Source organism: Neophocaena asiaeorientalis, unplaced genomic scaffold, assembly GCF_003031525.2.
Source record: "Neophocaena asiaeorientalis asiaeorientalis breed wild unplaced genomic scaffold, Neophocaena_asiaeorientalis_V1.1 scaffold91, whole genome shotgun sequence".
In the NCBI taxonomy this organism is placed as follows: domain Eukaryota; kingdom Metazoa; phylum Chordata; class Mammalia; order Artiodactyla; family Phocoenidae; genus Neophocaena; species Neophocaena asiaeorientalis.
The window spans coordinates 2,422,928-2,444,377 of NW_020173198.1; the positions used below are offsets into that span (position 1 = coordinate 2,422,928).

Consider the following 21,450-nt stretch of genomic DNA (forward strand, 5'->3'; position numbering starts at 1 on the left):
TGAGGGCTCTCCCTGGCTTGCAGACGCTGCCTTCCCTCTGTGACCTCACATGGCCTCTCTTCTGTGCATGAACAGGGAGTGGGGAGAGTGAGCACACTCGCTCCTACTTCCTCATGTCTCCTCCTCTTCATATAAGTGGATTAAGGCCCGCCCCACCCTTATGATCTCAGTTAACTTTTATTAACTTTTATAGGCCTTGTCTCCAGTGCAGTCACACTGAGAGTTAGGGCTTCAGCGTATGAATTTATTTATTTAAATAAATTGGGTCTTCGTTGGGTCTTCGCAGCATTGGGTCTTCGTTGCTGCACACAGGCTTTCTCTAGTTGCGGCGAGCGGGGGCTACTCTTCGTTGCAGTGTGCGGGCTTCTCATTGCGGTGGCTTCTCTTGTTGTGGAGTGTGGGCTCTAGGTGCTCACGCTTCAGTAGTTGCAGCACACAGGCTCAGTAGTTGTGGCACACGGACTTTTAGTTGCTCCAGGGCATGTGGGATCTTTCTGGACCAGCGACTGAACCCATGTCCTCTGCATTGGCACCCGGATTCTTAACTGCCGTGCCACCAGGGAAGTCCCTCAACATAGGAATTTTGAGTGGACACAGTTCAGTCCAAAACACCTTCCAGCTGATAGGACCTCATGGAGGATGGTTATAATAGCTGCTTTAAAAATCTTCGATAATTCAACATCTGTGTCATCTGTGATAATCTTGATTTTCTTTCCCTTGACAAATGTTCAGTGTCTCCTTTTTTTTGGTATGTCAGTTAATATTTTGTTGTTTGTTTTTTTTAGGCCGCACCGCGCGGCATGCAGGATCTTAGTTCCCCGACCAGGGATTGAATCCGTGCCCCCTGCACTGGGAGCTTGGAGTCTTAACCACTGGACTGCCAGGGAAGTCCCTGTCAGTTAATATTTGGATCCCTTTACCTGTTGTTCTACCAGCCTTAGGCATGGCTTCCATCTCCACAGTCACCTTATAGTCAAAGATGGATGCTGAATCTAGACATCACACCTATGATTCAGGCAGCAGGAATAAGAGGGAGAGGTTAGACAAAAGAAGCTTTCCCAGAGGTCCCACCAGATGACTTCTTTCCATGTCCTTGACCACTGAGACAACACAGATGATAACTGTGGGAAGCAGCTCCACCACTAGGGCTAGTGGTACAAAGGAAAGAGGTGTTGGTGTCATTAAAATGTCAAATATCAGAGGGACGGCCCCCATGCTGCTAGAGCTCAGATCTCCGAGGAGAGGGTATCACCCAACTGCCACAGGAGCTCAGAGGAGAGGCCCCAGGGAGCTGGGACTTAATCCTTTGAGGAGAAGATGTAACCTGGCTGCTGCTAGCACCTCTGAGAGTTCGTGATGGGGCTGGTTTGGGGAATGTGGAAGCTGGAACCAATTATTACTGCCAGGTGACCATTGTTGGGGTGACACTGGCCAGGACAGCAAGCCCACAGGAAGAATGGGGTCCCTTTGCCCCTCCTTCTGCCTTCCAGTTTTCCTCCAGTGCCCCTGTTGACAGAGCCTAACAGGCAGAGGAGAAATGTGCGTTGTGTAGTCTGAGTCCCAGCATCACAAAACGTGGAGAGTGGACTGGCACTGAGAGCTGAATAACCAGCGTGGCTGGTTTGCCTTGTGAGTAAGATGAGGTCTGAGCTTCTTGTAGAAACATTTCAGGACAGGCAAGCATTCAGGCTACTTGATTTGTTCTTGAAAATTAGTGGTTTGTTGGCCCTTGTGGTAGCAACTGTCACATAGAACTATGGTGTCTTCTGAGTTAGGTTCTTATCACATGTGGGAAATACCCAAGCCTAGGGCTCCACATGTTTCTTTGAGAAATTATTCTTAGACACAGATCAAAGGGTCATTGTTCCCTTAGGCTTTTTCCATCTCTCCTTTTAGGTTTTAAGTGTTCTTACAAATTGACTAGAATTGAGGTTTTCTGGAGTGGGTGGAGCAGGCTCCAAGCCTGTTGGTGGTTTATGTGTAGAGAGAAGAACATGACATGTTGAGTTAGGGAGCTCTGGGTTCAAACCAGCTAGCTTTGTGACCTTGGGCAGTTTATTTAGCTTCTGTTAATTGTAGTTTCCTCATCAGAAAAGTACCGATAATACCACCTACCTGTCACAGTTGTTAAAAGGACTGAATCATTGAATTAATAGATATTTATATATAGTACTTACAATTCTCAGGGCAACCACTGAGAAAAAAACTTTAAAAAATTTGGTAAAAGAAATGGCAAGGGAATTAAAATAGCACACTAGAAAATATCTATTTAACACAAAAGGAGGCAGTACTGGAGGAATTGAGGAAGAAAAGATATAGAGAAAACAAATGGCAGAAGTAAGTCCTTCTTTATTGGTAATTACATTAAATGTAAAGGATTAACTTCTCCAGTTAAAAAGCAAAGATTGGCAAAATGGATTAAAAAACATGATCCAACTACATGTTGTTCAAGACACTCACTTGAATTTTAGACACAAATAGGTTTAAAGTAAAAAGATAGAAAAAGATATTCCATGCAAACAATAACCAAAAGAGAGCAAGGGTAGCTATACTAATATCAGACAAAACAGACTTTAAGACAAAAATTGCTACCTGAGGCAGAGAAGGACATTACATAATGATAAAAGGTTCAATCCATCAAGAAGGTTCAATCCAGTATGTTCTGTGCCTGGAACATAGTTAAATAAATAAACAAACACCCCTGCTACTGTTCCACTCTCACATAGCACTTGCAAAACCATAAACTAAGTTTAGTTTAGATGCTTCTTGTGTATGGTGATCCAACACAGACACCATTCCCTTCACAGTACAGGAGGCTTTTTTGAAATCCTAGGCTAAAAGCCTCCTTTCATCTGATGTTGAATTTCTCCCTGCCACATAGGTACGAAGACGCCCTAGTCCTCTTGCTCACGGAGGTGTTGAATCGAATCCAGTTCAGATACAACCAGGCCCAGTTGGAGGAGTTGGATGACGAGACACTGGATGACGATGTAAGCAGCACATCCTAATTGACCTTATTCATTGTCATGCTGTGGTATGAATCGAAATGGAGCCTTGGAACCCGTGGCCTTTTGCTCTGGAGATTATTTTTAAGCCAGAGTGGTCTTATGGTTTGAGTTATGCATTTGAAATTTGTATCCGACTGGTCTCTTTGGGTTCATTAACTGTAAAAAAAAGTTTTACAGGCATTTACCTCTATGGACTAGAGAGGTAAGTAGAGAAAACCATATGTACAGTGAAAAGTGGTTTAGTAAGAACTCTGCATCTACCTCCTGTTTCCCCTGCCTTGCACCCACACTCTGGGCAACAAATAAAAGCTAGCTGGATGCTGGTGGAAATAGTTAAAGAGATACTTAAATGATAAGGCTAGAATGAAAGGATGTCTCTTTTGACTATATATATTTTGTAAACTGATATCTCTTAAAATCAATCTTGAATTTAATAATGCTGGTGTGCCCAACGTTTGTAAGGAAAATGTCTTTAAGGACACAACTCCAGTGTTCCTTTTTCTTAAGCACCATGCATTTAAAAAATTTCACGTCACTGGTATGACTCTCAAAATAACAGCCACTGTGGTGTGGTCAAGACCTTGAGGGAAGCCATATTTGGGTTCAAAATAGCCTTGTACTTGGAATCAGATGGCCTGGATTTGAATCTCTGCAACCCTGGGTAGGAAAGGGGTAGAGGTCTGGTCGCTGAATTTCTCTAAGCTTTAATTTCCTCATCTCCCAAAAGTGGAAGGGTATATCTGAACTGACCTGTGTTGACAGTTAACATGTGAGGGTAGCACATGTGGATGTACTGACCACGTGCCTGGTGGATAGTAGAGGCTTGGTGAATTTTAGCTTCACTTCCCGTTACCTGTTTGATATAGGCCAGTGCATCTCATATTTTAGCCTGGATAAGAATCACTGGGACGGCTTGTTAAATAGACTTTGATTCAGGAGGTCTGGGGTGGGGGCACAGAGTTTGCATTTCTGACAAACCACCAGGAGATGCTGATGCTGCCTGTCTGAGGACCATACTTTGCCTGGCACTGGTGTGGTTGGTTATACTTATATGTGCTTAGTAACGGGCTGTCTCAGAAGGTAATGAACCAATTCCTATAGCTGGGATGACGTAAAGGGGACTTGAGCATTTCACAGGTGGCTTTTTAAAAATATCTTATTCCTGTGACAATAGGGAGAAAAGTAGGTCATTCTATGTGGATCATTTGCTTTTTGAGGAAATAGCTTCTTGTGAAATTAATTCATTGGATTAAAAAAATTTTTTTTAGCTTAGCTTTTTTAAAATACCAAATAACCGGGTTCCATCATTTGCTATTTCTTCACATATTTATGTCTGAGAGTGGACTTGAGGTTGAGGACAGGTTGGCAGGGAAGATGACGAGACTCTGCCTGTCTGGGAGAGCTGATCCTTCTGTGTTTGCCCCGCAGCAGCAGACAGAGTGGCAGCGGTACTTACGCCAGAGCTTGGAGGTAGTGGCCAAAGTGATGGAGCTCCTTCCCACACACGCCTTCTCAACACTGGTAACTCACCACTTGGAGGGGAACGAAGAGCCTAATTATTTCCCTGCATATAGCACGAGTAGTAAGGCTTTTTTGCTCACCAGTATTATAAAGTGTATATATTTTAAACAATAATAATTACCATAACTGACCCTCAAATTTAAAAATGTTAACATTTCCCCCAGATATTTTAAAATCAACATTTGAAAGCTCTGTTTTTCTTTCCTAAACTCTTGGGTGTAATATGAATTTTACTAATGTTTTCATCAGTAGCTCAGAAGTGGCTAAGCCAAGTGGAAGATACATTTATAAAAATTACATCGTTGAAAAGTTAGCCTTTGTAAAGCTCACTCTTGACAAATGATTTGCTGGGTACTCTCTGCCTGTGTTTATGTGCTAGAATCCTTAGTCATGAGGACTGATTTTATTTACTAAGTGCTGTTTGTTATTTGAGGAGATTTCATTAAGTCCATCTCTCCTCTAGAGGCAAGATAATTTATTAGGGTCAGCTTTGCATTGCATAGCCCAGCTATATCTTGTATTCTCTTATGGAGAGTGCCATTTTATTTTGCCATCTGCCTTTCTTTGGGACCTGTCGTATTAACGTTTTAATTTTATCTTAATGGTGAGTTAGCACCTTTAGAAAGAAAAGGTAGAGCTCTGGTTATAAAGGTCCTGTCTGCTAAATGAGTAAGGCAAACTGACTCCAAATAATTTGGCTGTCTTTTCATTCTGCCATGCACTTTAATAAGGCATATCTGCTATTTCTTTCAAAGGCAGGGTTTTCCTTGGACTTGAACGGAGGTGGGCCCTATCTCAGAGCTCTAGAAGGTGTAGATCATTTGGGGGCTTGATGTCCTCTTTTAAGAACATAATAGTCATAATAATCATACCCAGCATCCAGTGCTTTGTTTAGAAAAAGTATCAAACTGGGGCCTCCCTGGTGGCACAGTGGTTGGGAGTCCGCCTCCTGATGCAGGGGACGCGGGTTCGTGCCCCGGTCCGGGAAGATCCCACATGCCGTGGAGCGGCTGGGCCCGTGGGCCATGGCCGCTGGGCCTGCGTGTCCGGAGCCTGTGCTCCGCAACGGGAGAGGCCACAACAGTGAGGGCCCGCATACCGCAAAAAATAAAAAAAATAAAAAATAGAAAAAGTATCAAAGTGGTGTGTTATTTTCTTTCTTATTCCAAATATTAACTGGTGGTTTCACTTGTAGAATTTGCCAGGGGTGGGAGGTGCTGAAGGGTGCCACCTCTTCTTGGCTGCATATAAAGCTTCCCAGAGAAAAGGTTTTTATCCTGTTCCTCCCCACCATAGGTACTTCTTTCATTGTTGAAATGCTGTTACAATTTGCATTTATGCTGTGTTTTTTTGGTTTTTTAGTTTTTAAATCTTTGTTTCTTTGTTTTCAGTTTCCAGTTCTTCAGGACAATTTAGAAGTTTATCTGGGGTTACAGCAGTTTATAGTTACTTCAGCATCAGGTAAACTGGCTTTTATTTTCTAATTTAATGTTCAGAAAAAATTGGACTGATATTTAATTACTGCCTTCTGTGTTGTCAGAACATGCTTTCTCCACTGCACCCTCCCTACTGCTCCCTCTCTCTCCATTTCTAAACAGGGAAAATTTAAAAAAACACACACACAAAAAGTCATGATTAAAAAGGAGCTTTGGGGGAGGTAAGAGATGAGGCTGTGACCGCATATTCCAAAGAGGCATCTCAGTGAGAGAAAGGAAGCTGGTTTGGAGCAAAGAGGTAGGACTTTTGAAAAACCCTAGTGATTAGAATATTTCTCTTGTGTCCTTTAAGCCAGCTAGTACACTAGAAAAAAATGGTCTTGGACTTTCCTGCGACGGGTTCGTTCTTCTCTGGCTTTTAGAATCAGGAGGACATGGGAGCAACTCTGCGGCAGGTGGACTGGTAGAGCTCACCCTAGGGGATGGTTACCTCTCCTGTGTCAATAGCCCTGACTGTAGTCAGTTGGAAAGATTTTGGCCTGCTGTTGGCAGGTTTCACCAGCTTGGGGTTTAGGGTTAGCATCTTTTGGTTATTTTGTTAATAATAATGATAAAATAATACCTTCTATTTGTAGAACACACATTGCATGCCAGGCACCATGTTATTTGCTTATGTTATTTAATTCTCTCAACTGGCCTGTGAGGTGTAAGTACTAATAATAGTTCTCCTGTTTTACAGAAGAGGAAATTAATGTTCAGAGATGTTAGTTTACCCAAGGTCACGTGGCTTGTTGGTGCTAGTACCAAGATGGTATAATAGGGAATGATAGAAAGTTGAATTAACCAAAATCTGACATTCATTCTGCCAGCTGAAAACACACACACACACACACACACACACACACACACACACACGTCATTTCACACTGCTCTTCCTCCCAGTTTTCCTTACAGGAGTTATGCCTGGCCCTGGATGAGCTTGTTATTTGTGGCAGAGCCTCCCCAAGAGGCTCCTTCTGAGGCTGCCCTTCTTGGTGGCCTGTGACGGCTTGTTTCCATGACTATATTAGCTTCTAAATAATCCACTGGGCCCCAGGAGGTTGATGGGACTTGGCATGCCCCAGCTTTAGGCCCTGATTGTGTAGATAGGGTAAGAACAGCTTATGCAGAACTTTAAAAAGACCACTTTTCAAAGCAAATGTGCCTGTAAAATGCTGTCAGCATTTATGGACATTTGACTGTGTACAAATGCTACAGATGTTTCCAGAAACCATTCTTGGGAAAAATCGTACTATGGTGATCTCTCCCTCAGGGCCACTATTCAAACTAGAATATACTCAGGACCCTAAAGACATTCTTGATCTTAAAAAAAAAAAAGTCGAGCTTGTATTCCTTTCCCCCAAAATTGACCTTGAGTCAGTGTTAGTAGCTGACCTTTTTTTACATTACATTGAGTCGGTCTTCAGGTGAAAATCTGCAGTGATTCTTAAGTCCTTTTTCTGTGACATAATTGATAACTTAGAGCTTCTTATCTGAGAAGGATACTCGGAATGATGTTTCCCTAAATGGACTATCCTGTGCCTGCTCTCATTGCCGCCCATTTACTGGCAATTTCACAGTGCCCTTGGCTCTTCCAGGTCATTTCTAAACCTCATCCCTAGCACTGATCCCTGGTGCATATACCCCAGTGGCAGAACCTCTCAGGCCAGAGAAATCCTTATTTCCTGTTTTAAAATGAGCTCTCTTATCCATGACAAAGCAAAAGCCAAGTTTCCAATGCAAAGGCTATTAAAAAATGGAAACTCTGAGTACATTTTGTTCCTTGGTTCCCATGGTCATTTACCCCTCATATAACCTCCATGCTATATTAGTCAGCCTCTTACCAGAAACTATGTTCTCTTTCCCCTGATGGGTTATGGCCCGTTCCTTTCATTTGCATTGACCTTCTCCTGGCCTGAATTCCAGAGCCTGTGAGATGGGAGTCTTACTCTTTACTCTGCTTCTGCTGATCCTCCTGCTTCCACTTCCTCAGTAAAGTCCAAGGCAAAAATGCTGTCCCTGTGGTAGGTACATCAGTCACTGTGCCTCCTCCCTTACCCCTGGGAGTCATCCTTTGCCCTCGCTGTTTGTCCCTTTTGTGGTCTGAGAAATCCTCAAAGCCCTGTTGTGCCCCTAGTGCTGCATTTGTGTCCTTATGTGGCCCTCAGGTATCCATTTTGTAGGTGACTGACTTCTGCCACCCCTCACTGAGATCTTCCCTCATTGGGGCAATATTTCTGCTCTAAGCAGCCCTGTTAATTTTTCTGTTAAGCTGTGCAAACTTCCCTGCCTAAGAGATTGCTCCAGCTACAATATATAGATTTTTGGACTTAAATTCTTCTGCTTAGGTTTGTTTATGACTTGTTTGTTCTCTCAGAGTGGAATACCTTAAATGCTAATTTTTATACCTTTATCTCCCAGCCTCCCCCCACCCCCACCCCCAAAAAAAAAAGAAAAGAAAAGAAAGAAAGACCGAATTATATTTAACATTAAGATGTTTCTTTCCAGGGCAGTGATTTGCCAGTGAGCTGTTCTTTGGATGTGGCTTAGGTACATCTAGACAGCTGCAGGGTGACTTGCTTTCTGTAAGATAGGACTTCAGTGTGGCCATATTTTCTACCTCTGAAACCTGTACCTAGCAGTGTTCTCCCCTGCAGGCTCCACTTTGCGGATGTTCTATGCTGTTGACTTGAGGAGGGAGGGAACGAAGCCTTAGCCAAAAAGAAGAAAATGTGGGTTGATCTGAACAGCTTTTCACAGTGGGAACTCTAGCCTGCCCCCTCAGGTTGAGGTGTGGTACCCTGCATGATTTTTTGGTGGTGGTGGTAGTGTGTGGTCTCCAGGCTGGGGGGCAGGGGCTGGAGACTGATTTAGGGTACTTACTGCCTTGCAGACGGAGCAGGGAAGAGCCAGCTGCCATTTTGATTAATGTGAACCTTGAATGGCACATATGTTTTAAGTTGAATTATATGGAATTGCAGTTTTGTTAGGTCAGAAACGGTCAAATATCAGCAATCTCATATGGTTCAAACTAATAGCTTAAGACACACATAGCATTTGCGAGCTGTTTTTCATTTTAGGTACTGCTTTTTGTCAGACAAATTAGGGTAGGTTTAGAGGGGAGTGATCAGGATGGCAAGGATTCTCGAGGGAGGGTGACACAGAGAATGGAAGGGGCCCTGGGGTGTATTTCAGCCAAGAGGAGACTGGCAAGAGTGTGACCCCTCTCTCCGTATCTCCCCAAGACTGTCATGTGTCAGCAGGCTTAGGCTTGTTTTCCTCCCCTCAAAGGGCGGGACCAGCGGTAATAAGGAGCAATTATAGGGAGACCCCTGTGTTTTTGACCAAGCTGTCCAAAGATGGAAGACTCCCTCAAGAGGCATTGGGCTCTCTAGTATTCAGTTGAGGTGTCCAGGAAGAGGCTGGAGGGGCAAGGCTGGGGGAGGGCCATGCTTCAGATGTATGCGTGGATGCAGGGGCCAAAGGGGAAGAGGGGCAGGCCTGGTCACCATGGCTTTTAAGCTGTCTCATGACCATCTACCAGGGAAACATGATTTGGGGTGGTGTTTTGGTTTGGTTTTTAAAAGAGAAACACAATGTTTTCCTTCATGCTTAAAATATTTAAGAACCTAGTTCTGAGGTTGTACCTAAGGGTACCTAGTTCTGGGTATTGAGTACAGTGAATAAGCTGAAACCGACTCGTCAGGGTAGAGCTCTGTGGGAGATGGGGTGGAAGATGAGGATGGGTACGTGCAGGGAGCGTGAGGGGCCACTGATGCGGATTCGAAACCTGTCCACGTTGCTCTCTGAAAGAAGAGCTGGCCTCATCTCTTTTGAAGCCTGTACCACCACCACATCCAGTTCCAGGGTATGTTTTTCTTAAGGGTTTATTTCCCGCAGAGCCCTAAGCCTTGGTTGGTCTGCATACAGGTGGAACAACAGGTTTTTGTTTACTCTGGGCTTCAGTTACATAGCAGTAACCCTGAACATCCTTGACATTCAGAAGGTGTGTAACTGTGGCACTTTTGTTAACTGGGAGAGGAGAGGAGAGAGGCATTTTTCCCTCTCATGTGACCAAGCACGACCAGAACCGCTTCTTGGTTCTGTGTGTTCTGTGGGCTCCTCTGGCTGGAGGTGTGGGACGCTCACCCTCCTGCTCTGACTAGGGGAGCTGGCCCACCCTCCTTAGATGCCCACCCAGCGGCCTTGGCAGGGCTGCCTGAGGCTGAAAAGCCCACTCCGTGTTTCTGCACTGAGGCTCTGCTCTCCACGGGGAGTGTTGCAAGCGGACAGGTGATTGGGCAGGTCAGGGCTGGCTTTGTCACTGGCTCTCTCCTTGAGTTGCCCCTTCCTTTTGTACTTCTGCTCCTTGGGGTGTGACCCACTGTAACAACACCCTGGTCACAGTGTCCCCTTTTCCAGGCTCCTGTCCTTCCTTCGGGGCTGTCACAGGCTCTCTTCCGGCCTCAGCACTTGGAAGTCAGTGTAGGAGCTGAGGCATCGAACTTGCTGCTTCACCCCCAGTCTCTTAGGTGTCACCTTCCTTTTTCTTCTCCACCAGTGTCGCTTATCCGTATTCACGTTTACATAGTAAAGTGAATGCCCCCAAGGGCAGTATGAGAAAATTCAGGCCCCCAGGACTCTCTCTCCTGCTCTAGTTAGCTCTCTGTTCTGTGGGTCACATTCAGTCGTACATCTGTGGTCACTCATTCTGTACCAGGTGCCATGCTGGCTGCTGGGCAGAGCCCCTCACCATGAAGGAGTTCACAGTCAGTGAGGAGACAGACTTATAAATCAGTAGTTTATCTCCTTACATGCAGGGAGTGCCCTGGGGGGATGTAGGAGGGGAAGTGAGTTCCCTCTGGTGGGGGAGTGGGGAGGGAAGGCTTTCCAGGAGAGGCGATACTTAGGTGAGCATGCAGGCTATATGAGGGCCGTGAGGTGTGCGTGACCAGAGAGTGATGTGGGGACTCCAGGCAGAGACCCCAGCTTGTGCAGAGGTGCAGAGACGAGGCACCAGGGGGCCATCAGTGGGTCCAGGTGATAGAGTGGGATCGGAGGAGGAGGTGAAGTCACAGAGACCTCAGCTGAAGCTGGGGAGGTTGGGATTTTCCCTTTTGGCCAGAGGGAGCCCCAGAAGGGTTTGGCTCCTTGCCTGCTGGGAGCTTTGTGCTTAGATCTGGGTTCTAGGAAGATGCTGTGGAGCGCCATGGAGGGGGGAGGTTCCTGCCTCCAGCAGAGTAAAATCCTGAAGTGGCAGTGGCAGGAGAAGGTTTGAAAAGTATTTAGGGAGTGGATGGATTGCAGGTGCCCTGTGGCAGTGATCTTACTGTTACTGCCCCTCCCTCCCTCCTCCTGGATGCTGGAGGAGGACTTGGTCAGACAGAGAGCGCTTTCTCTGGCTTGGCAATAATTAATATATTTTGTAGACCTGTGTGGGGAGAGGGGTCCAAAGGGCAAGGATGTGGCTGCATTGAGGATGCTGTTGTCCTTCGTCTTTGTTTCCTCCTTGCTCAACTTGAAGAAATATTGAAGGAAAGTTTCAGGCCTTAGAAAATCACTAGCTCTTTGTTACTCATTATTAATTACAAACACTGAATAATGTTTTATAGTTTATAGGGTTTTTACACATTCTAATTCAGCCCTTACTATAGTGAATTAGATAGTAGTGCTTGTTTCCATTTTAAAGATGAAGAAACTGAGACTTAGAGGGCTCTCTGAGGCACAGAGCTTGCACGTGGCAGGGAACCTGTGTCTTCTGAATCCCAAGTCCTACGCCTTTGGTCCATACGGTGCTACCTGCGAACCTGGGGTGGAGTGCTGAGTGCACTGTTTTCTTTGAACCCTGTCAGCCCATGGAGACTCCATTCTGCACCAGGGCCATTTGCAGAAAGCCCGCAGAGTCGCATAGACTTAGCTTAGGAGTCTAGCTCTGCCCTGGAAATACGACCCATGTTAGGCAAGTTACTGGGCACCCCCTGGGTGTGTTTTCTTGTCTGTGAAACTGGCGGTGTCATTCCTCACAGGGTCCAGAGGAATCCAGTCATGGATCAGATCGGTCCATGTGAGCACGGCCCGGGCTGTCTGTTGTCTCTGTTTCTCCCTCTGGCCTTGGGGTGCATGTGGGTCTGGCTGTAGGTGGAGCCTGCCCAGTTTCCCTGCTTGGTACTGGGAAGCAGCCTGTGGGTTGCTATGTTTCAAAAATTGGTTTTGCTGAATGTAGCTTGCCTGGATGAGCAGATATCTGTAGCGGTAATTAAAGCATGTTCTTCCTGTTGAAAAACCATCTGAAGTGTTATGTTCCAGGACACAGGTTGAACATCACAGCAGAGAACGACTGCCGGCGGCTGCACTGTTCCCTGCGAGACCTGAGCTCCCTCCTGCAGGCTGTGGGCCGCCTAGCCGAGTACTTCATCGGGGACGTGTTCGTCGTGCGCTTCAGCGACGCCCTCACGGTGGTGGAGAGGTGGGTGGGCAGTTACAGCATGGAGCTCAGCTTGCCTGCTTGTGTGAGGAACAGCTGTTGCCAGGCAGCTCTGCTCTGGCACCAGGTGAATTGAGGCTCTGCCACATACAGGGGAGTGTGGAGCAGTCACTGACCCTCTCTGAACTTCAGGTCCCTCATCTGTAAAATGGAGTGGACGTAGTATCCTGAAGGTTTATTGTGAGAATTACATGAGGTAAGGCACTGAGCACAGGGCCTAGTATGTAGCAAACAGTAAATATAAGCTGTTATTTCATAGACGATCTTATATTTAAAGACAGGAGTAACCTCAGAAGAAAGCAGGTGAGGTCATAAAGAGACATGAAGAAAGCCATATTAATAAAAGGACAAACACGTAGGCAGTAGGCACTGTCTGAGTAGGCAGCCAGAGGCCAGAGGTGGGACCTTTTCTGGTCCTTTTAGAATGGGACTGGTTTTTCCAGTCCTCTTAGGGTCCTGAGGATTTGAAGCTGGGCAGCCTCCAAGCCTGACCTGAGGGGTGGATCCCAGCCTTCCCACCACCAAGCTCCTTTTACTACTTCTTCCTCGAGGGTCCCCCACAGGGTTTACGGCTGCATTTGTTGAAGACCATTTCCTACTACCTAGTCTGCCCCCTCCCTTCTCATGAACTCATACATTTAAAAAGTCATATGCTTAAAATAAAAGTGACAGGAGGTTTTCAGATCATTTCAAGGTAACCAGTGAGTTGATTCGATCAAAACTGGGTGGGTGTGGGTCCAGCCAAAAGTTGAGAGACACCTGGTGCTTTCATTTACCCAGTAGCTGTATCGTTGGTAACACATGAGGGGTAGCTGGGGCTCAAGCCTAATTACTTGCATGCCAGATTTTTCTTTAACTGTTACTCTTAGCTTAAAAGCAGCGATAACTAAGAATTTTAAATAAATCTTGAAAAACCAGATTAATAATAATAAAAGCAGCATACAGTAGTAGGAAATTTTCAAAAGTAATTTTGTACATTTTCTTTCGTTCTATACTTTGAGGGACAAGTATTGTCATTTTATCTGAGTAAATTCTGGCCCAGAGAGGGTGAGTGCCTTACCTCAGGTCACACAGTTCATGAGTGGGAGCACAGGTACTTTAACCAGTTTCCTGAGTCCAAATACTGTGCTCTTTCCAAACCACAGAGCTTCTACTTCAAGTTCTTTTTCCTGCACTAGGCCTGTTTCCGCTGATGGTTAGTAGGGATAGAACATGTCCTTCTGTCTGAAATCTGTATTTAATTTAAACTTAAGCAATATATTATATCCATCAGTCATTTCAACTTCATAGTGAAATGACTGTTCAGAGATCCTGGATTGCTATTTTGTAGGTCCTTAATATATACATCTTTCTGCACTGCTTAGGTTTTCAGGCTCAGTACGTAAAGATACTTTGCTGTTTTGTCTTCATTTAGAATAAAGTGTGAGAGAAGCCTCCTTGTTATGGCTATGTGATCTTAATAGCCACTGTGATTAGCAGTGTTTTCACTTACAGGTTACATAAAAAAAACCTAATATTAAGATTGCTAAACATAGAAATATTAAAAGATGTTCATTTTTAGTGTAGAACAACGTTAAAGAATGCCGTTGAATGAAGAAACAGAATGTAAAGTCACATGCGGTATGATTTCATTTATATGAGGTACTTAGAGTAGTCAGAATCATAGCGACAGAAAATAGAAGGCTGGTTGCCGGGGTGGGAGGGGTGTGGAGAGTTCTTATTTCATGGGTACTGAGGTGCAGTTTTACAAGATGAAAGCGTAGTGGAGATGGATGGTGGGGGTGGTAGCACGTTGTGAATATATTTAATACCACTGAACTGTACACTTACTGTATGAATGTGAAAAGTGTGGGGCAGCTTAAAGAATTAAATACTGGCTGCGCATTGGCGTCTTACTTATTGATGGTGAATGATTTGATGCCTAGTTATTGCCACCACCACACCCCGCTTCCTAGGACTTCAGATTGAGAACCCTTGGCTCTTTCACCCTTATTTCCTTGACTGACTGGAAATTCGTCTTTCTGACTGCTCCCCAGCCCTGAATAACTTGTGGCTCAAGCTTGTGGTTTTGTAACAAAGTCCTGCTTTCTCCCCACCATCAGGGAGGAGCATTTTTCAGAGTATGGTCTACATGCATCAGAGTCCCCTGGCTGCTTTTCAAAGATGCATATTTCCAGAGCCCCCTCAATGCTACAGAGTCAGTCTGTGGGGTAGCACCAGCGAACTGCATTTGTAATTAGTTCCCCAGTTGATTCTTATGCTCAGTGAAGTTTGAGACCCTCCTCACTGTTGGATTGGGGGAGAGAAACATGCACCGTCTTCCCTGGCATCCCCCTCAGACCTGCTCCCAGGGTTTCCTTACAGAGTAAGCACAGAGAGAACCTAGCCAGGTCTCTAGTTTTTTTGGTTTGTTTGTTTATGTTTACTCAGAAAGGAATGTCTGTCTCTAGTGAAAGGTGCATTTCCCATTTCCCACTAGAGCTGGCTGTTAGTTATTGTATTCAGTGTTCGTTTGTACTGATACATAGTGAGCCCTTGGGCAACCAGTGGGCTCAGTAACTCGCTTCTCAAAGAATTGTGCTTGAAGTTGAAAATACCTTGATCTATTTTAGAAACTTTTGTGGCCTCCCTCCCCCCCACCCCATTTCAACTCTTCAGAAAGTTAAAAAATTGTGTAGGAAATACCCATAGATTATACAGTGAACATTTTGCTGTATTTTCTTTATCATATACCTATCCGCCTGAAACATACACTTTTTTCCTAATTTTTGTTATTGTGGTAAAATACACATAGCATAAAAATTTCCATCCTCATCATTTTTATTGTATATATTGTTACATTGCATTATGTTCTCTGTGTTGTGTTATATTGTTTTCAATGTAAGTAATGCTTTAGTTGGTATCTCAGTATATAAATCTTTATGCACATCTCAGATTATGTCTTTGGGATAAAATTGAAGACCTGGTCTGGATTATTTTTGATTGAAAAAAAGTCTGTCCTCGAGACCTTGGTACCTAGTCCATTTTGTCTATTTTAGTCCATAAACTGAATGCTTTTTCTTACATTCTTCTTTGCCAACAGGCTGGTCAAAGTTACTTTGTATGGATCTCAGATAAAATTGTACAACATTGAGACTGCCGTGCCATCAGTATTGAAGCCTGATCTCATTGATGTGTAAGTATAGTTAGATGTTCCGTGTATTCTCAGAAGGGCTTTGTTGTCTGGCCCCAAATGACTTTACAGATAAAAAGGGACTGTAGTGGCTGCCATGAAAAGATGAAAAACTCCCACCTCCAAACCTAGAAAGAGAAAGATTGTTTGATGATATCTCGGGGCCGGGGTGGTTGGAGTGAATGGAATTCATCAGGCAGATGAGAGCTGGCAGCAGAAGGTATATGGAGTAGGCATTTCAGGAGGAAAGAACAGCACAAGCCAAGCCACAGAAGTGTTCCAGAGTCACACAGTTAGGGACGCGGTGAGCAGTTGGTGTGGCGGGAGGCGGGGCTGGATAGACATGTTAGGGCTAAGTGTTTCACCTTGAATGCCATGACTCTTACCCTGTAGACCAGTGACTGAAGCTGCAGGGTACAGGAGAATTGCTTGGGAAACATATTCCCTCAGAGATCCTGATTGTAGCAGGATGGCATAAGCGTCGGGTATTTACATACTAAACAAGAACCTCAAGTGATTTTGAAAGCGGGGCATCCAGGGACCACACTTTGAGAAACTTTACAGACAGTGAAAAGCCATTAGGAAAGTGACATATGGGAGGGATAGAGGAATGGGGACTGGAGATGGGGCCATATCCCAGAGATTACACTGCCCAGAAGGCTTGCTCTAGACTAGAGCAGGAGGTGGTAAGCTATGGCCTGTGCCAAATCCAGCCCACTGCCAGCTTATGTAAATAGTTATATTGGAACACAGCCATGCCCATTCATTTACGTATTATCTATGAGCTGCTTTTGCACTACAGTGGCAGAGTTGAATAGTTCTGAACAAGAGTGGATGGCCTATAAAACCTGAAATATTTATACTCTGGTTTTTGCAGAAAAAGTCTCTGACCCCTGTTCTAGAGCATTCTTGAGCTTCAAATTAAATAAATAATAGAAAGAGTCTTATTTACTGTGGTTGTTTAAAAAAAATTTTTTTTTTTAAATATTGCTTTCCTTTTTGAGAATCTAGAGAAAGCTTCTCCCAAGAAAAATGCTAATTTGCTCATAAACACGCCTTGAACACAATTTCAGGAAGTTTTAGAGCTCCTCCCTTCAGCCTTTAAGGAGCTCTGTAAGTTTGATAGATTGATTGAAATTCTTAGGAACCCGCCCCCTCCCACCCCAAGACGCACTTTGATGTCTTCCTCCTTACTTTTGGTACTTACTTTTTGATCAATGGATTCTAAAGACAAAATACAAAATAACTGCTTTGTCACTATGAATATCAAATTCCCAATATTTTCTTACTTTAAGGTACTTAGTACCTTTTCTTACCTAACTTATTTTGAAAAAGTTCAAATCTATAGAAAAGGGGAAAATAGAATGAACACCCATATACTATACTCTCAAGCTAGATTCATCAATGATAAATATTTTGCCACATTTGCTGTTTTTTTTTTTAATATAAATTTATTTTATTTATTTATTTAGTTTTGGCTGCATTGGGTCTTCATTGCTGCATGCAGGCTTTCTCTAGTTGTGGCGAGCTACTCTTCGTTGCACTGCCGGGCTTCTCATTGTGGTGGCTTCTCTTGTTGTGGAGCACGATCTCTAGGTGCATTGGCTCAGTAGCTGTGGCACGTGGGCTCAGTAGTTGTGGCTCGCGGGCTCTAGAGCACAGGCTCAGTAGCTGTGGCGCACAGGCTTAGTTGTTCCGCGGCCTGTGGGATCTTCCCGGACCAGGGTTCGAACCCGTGTCCCCTGCATTGGCAGGCGGGTTCTTAACCACTGCGCCATCAGGGAAGCCCTGCTGTTTTTTTTCCTTGTGCTTCTCTCTGTGTACACAAGTGCACACACGTACAGATTTTGTGTGTGAACTGTTTGAAAATAAATTGCAGACAACACATCACTTCACACGTATATCCTTCAGCATGTATCTCCTAGGAACATTCTCCTGTGTAACCATAATACCATTATCAACACTCAAAAACTTTCATAGATACAGTAATGTCAGTAAGTATGTAAGTATGTCTCCTGTTTTTAAGTGTATATGTATATATATTCCGTATGCAAATTTCCCTAATTGTCCCAAGAATGTCCTTTTTACATATATATCTATAGACATACATTTTTTGGATCTGAGTTCTAACCAATGAATCACACATTATGTGTGTCTCCTGTAGCCTAGACCAGTTCCCCAAATTGTGCATGTTTGGGAGGGGTGGGCTGGAGAGAGAGACTGACTTTCTGGAGATCCAGATCCTACTGATTTTTGTTTTTTTTTTTTAAGAAAATCTTAATCTGGATTTGTGTAGTTGTTTTTCTCTGTATTCGATTGAGGTTAAACGTTTTAGCAAGAATACGGCATAGGAGATGACATGTCCTTCTTGCATCATATCTAGAGGCACTTGAGGTCAGTTTGCCCTGGGATTGTTGATACTGAGTTTGATTTTTAAATAGTGTCTGCCTATAACCTAGCTACATCCACTGAAAGGTCCTAGAAGCAGTGACACTCCAGTAGCAATGCTACCTCTAGTACTCAGGCTCTTGGTTTCTAAAATGCATTCTCCATCAAAAGGAACCAGAGTTCCTTGGAGAAATGCTCCAAGTCTGGGGCAGGTTGACCCTGGAGAATCTTGTTGAGTCAGTGAGGAAGGTTAGGAACATATGAAAAGGATGTGGGGGCTAGCATGAAAGGGTTTTTCCTGGTCAGACTTGACATTGTGATCCTCAAGAAAGAATGAGGATGATAATGAGTTACAACATATTGAGTATAAAGCATCCATATGATTTAAAAGAAAGAAAAAGATCAGGGAGGGAAAGCTGTTTTTTACAGAAGAATACAGCTAATGAACAGAAAAAGAAAGAAAAACCACTAGTTTGCAACCACCAGTGTAAGAATGATTTAGGCAGCGTTCCTCAATGGGTGTTTGTTGGGGAATGGTATATTTATTTAGAGTCTTAAAGTATCACCCCAAGATTACTTACTAATTTTTTCAGAAAAGGGAGAAATAACCCATTTAGGTTTATTAGAAGGTCTGGTGTTTTGTAAGCTCTGAGACAACTGCCTCACTTGTAAAAAGATTGATTATTATCTGATGAATTGTGAGCTTTTATGATGTATATTTTGTTGTGTGTATGTGCAGTACAAAATTGGCAGAAACCAAACATAGTCTTTGCTACTTCAAGCCTCTAGCCAAATACCATGTATGGTATGATGGAAGCTTAAACTTGAGAGACTCATATCAATGCTTATTTATAAAGCTATAATTCCTGGTAGTTTTCTACATCCTGATTTGTAGTTATGGATATAAAATTTTTACTAGTTCCCAAGTCAACACATTATCACTTAAGTTCTTTGATTCTGTTTTTATTATTTACCATTCTCTCGGCTGAGCTCACATGTGTCACAGAAAGATTGAATGAGATCTGGTAGACATTTACTAACTGCCTTCTGTGTTCCAGGCAATGGTGGCAATATTTAGACGATGGGTTTTAACTTTTAGGTACTACGTGAGCAAGTAAATGGTTTCCACACTTCCACGCATGTCCTAGAATAGTAAATGTGATGGATGAAATTCTTCCCTCCTGTGGAAAAAAGTTTAGTGATAATGTATGTTGACCATAACCTTTAAAATCGCGTCTTCTCTCCTTTCGCAGGCACGCTCAGTCCCTGGCTGCTCTGCAGGCTTACTCTCACTGGCTAGCACAGTACTGCAGCGAGGCTCATCGGCAGAATACGCAGCAGTTTGTTACGCTCATTTCCACCACCATGGATGCAGTGACACCCCTGATCAGCACCAAGGTCTTGAAACAGCAAAGGCTGCACCTTTTCTCTAACTCCACGTCTGTCCTTCTGTTCATATACCCGTTTATTATAACATTAAAATACCACAGAGCATTAGACCCAATTCTTACCGCTGTGATAGAACTATGTATCATTTCATGTTCCTTATTAGTTGTAGTCCATGTAAATTCAAATATAACTTTTTTCGGTTCTCTAAGTCCCACGTGAATACATGCTCATTGTCAAAAAGTAAAATACTGTTCAAATATACAGACTAAAAAATTATGGTACTCTTTAATCCCTATCTTCAAAGCATTTTCCTTTCCAAAGGAAGCATTGTCAACAGTTGGTTGTATATCTTTCAGACTTTTTCCTGTTTTCACATACTGCATACGTAAAAGTTTGTAGATAGTTGGAGAGATATCTTCAGATATCTTCTTTTGCTTAACAGTATGCCTCAGAGACGTGTCAAGCAAGTTCAGTTTTTCAAATTGACCAATGCTGTTCTGTAGTGGGGGTGTATAATGATTTTGCTGTTGATGGAAATTAGATCCTTGTGTATATATCCTTGTAGGGTAGATTCCTAGAAGTGTAATTGCTGGGTCGAAGGTTATATCCATGTAAAATTTGATAGATTCTAAGTCGTCCTCCAAGAAGACCACCAATTTATATATCTAAAGCATATACTTTTTTTCTTTTCTTTCTTTTTTTTGGGGGGGTGGGGTAGTTTTAATCATACATGGCATCCTGTACCACAATTAACAGAACAATGTATTGTTTTCTGTAAATTTTTGTTGTGTTTGTAAATGAGTTATGATACCCTGTGAGGGGTTGTTTCAAAACTTACCTACCCATTGCTGGTATTTTACGTTGCCTCCGCTTGATAAAAAGTCACTCTGTAATGAATAACTCTGAAATGTGTGTACTCATGAAGGTAGCTTTGTCCTTTTAGGTAGTTTTCTTAGAATAAGTGGGATTATAGGGTTAAAAGTTAGGGATATTTTGTGGTTCTAGGAAGTTATGTAATTCTTTTTCCTAAATTATTCTACGTGCCACTGACTCTTTGGTGTGTTGTTTTCACCACAGTCTTACTAGCATTAGGTCCTGTTTTCAAAGAGTCTTCTCTTTTGCTAATTTGAAAGGGATAGAATGGTACGTGAACCAAGGTTTTGATTGGCATGTTGAGGTGAAGGAAGTAGGCGAGCCTGGTGCGATTGATGGAGTGCAGAAAGCGGGGGCGGGGGGGCGCGTGGAGAGATCTTGGCTTGATTGGAGCAAGAAGAGGGAGATGAACAGTCCCCAGCTGTTTGGATGATATGCCAAGGAGTTTGCCATGTGATTTAAGAGCTGACGGGAGCCACTGTAGATTCTTGAGCTGAGAAGTGACTGAGCTCAAAGATGCCGGTGACTGAGAATGGGAGGAACTGGGGGGGCGGCGTCGGGGGGTGGTCCTGGCTTGAGGGCAGGAGCTATGGATGTGGCAAGGAAGGGGATGCCTTGTTGCTGGGCGTCATTTTAGGAAAAGTTCTTTGAGCCAGAGCCTAGGTGGTATACTTTCGCATCCAAGAACTATATTTAGCTCGTGGCTGCCTCACTAAGTTCTTCTAATAACCAGTCTCACAGGAGATGTCGTGAGCTGACATATCATGTCCTCTTCCCTCTCCAGGTCCAAGACAAATTGCTGCTATCTGCATGCCATTTACTGGTCTCACTGGCCACCACTGTGCGACCCGTCTTTCTGATCAGCATCCCCGCAGTACAGAAAGTATTCAACAGAATCACCGATGCCTCTGCCCAGCGGCTGGTTGATAAGGTGAGGCCTCAGGGCTACCCTGGGGTCCCCAGAGCCGTGTGGCTCAGGCTCAGGGAAGCTGAGGAAGAAGAGTCTAGCCTTTCTTTTTGCACTTAGAGCTTACAGGCTGTGCCAACATCGATGGATTTCTTATATGCATGGCACCGATGCAGCCTCAGTGCTCTCTGGCATGACCTTCCTAACACAGTCAGTGTGCTGATTCACACATA

The 21,450-nt window shown here is 43.8% G+C and overlaps 1 protein-coding gene across 3 annotated transcripts in view; it reads left to right on the top strand.

The window, feature by feature from the left end:
* XPO6 (exportin 6) overlaps window positions 1-21,450 on the top strand; it is a 106,423-nt gene that overhangs the window by 70,374 nt on the left and 14,599 nt on the right. For 2 of the 3 annotated variants that reach the window (XM_024744212.1, XM_024744211.1), the window contains exons 10-16: window positions 2,882-2,990; window positions 4,437-4,529; window positions 5,921-5,990; window positions 12,311-12,470; window positions 15,571-15,663; window positions 19,302-19,446; window positions 21,095-21,241. In XM_024744212.1, coding sequence (XP_024599980.1) covers window positions 2,882-2,990; window positions 4,437-4,529; window positions 5,921-5,990; window positions 12,311-12,470; window positions 15,571-15,663; window positions 19,302-19,446; window positions 21,095-21,241 — 817 coding nt within the window. The remainder of the gene's footprint in view (window positions 1-2,881; window positions 2,991-4,436; window positions 4,530-5,920; window positions 5,991-12,310; window positions 12,471-15,570; window positions 15,664-19,301; window positions 19,447-21,094; window positions 21,242-21,450) is intronic. The other variant, XM_024744213.1, reaches the window with a different exon arrangement.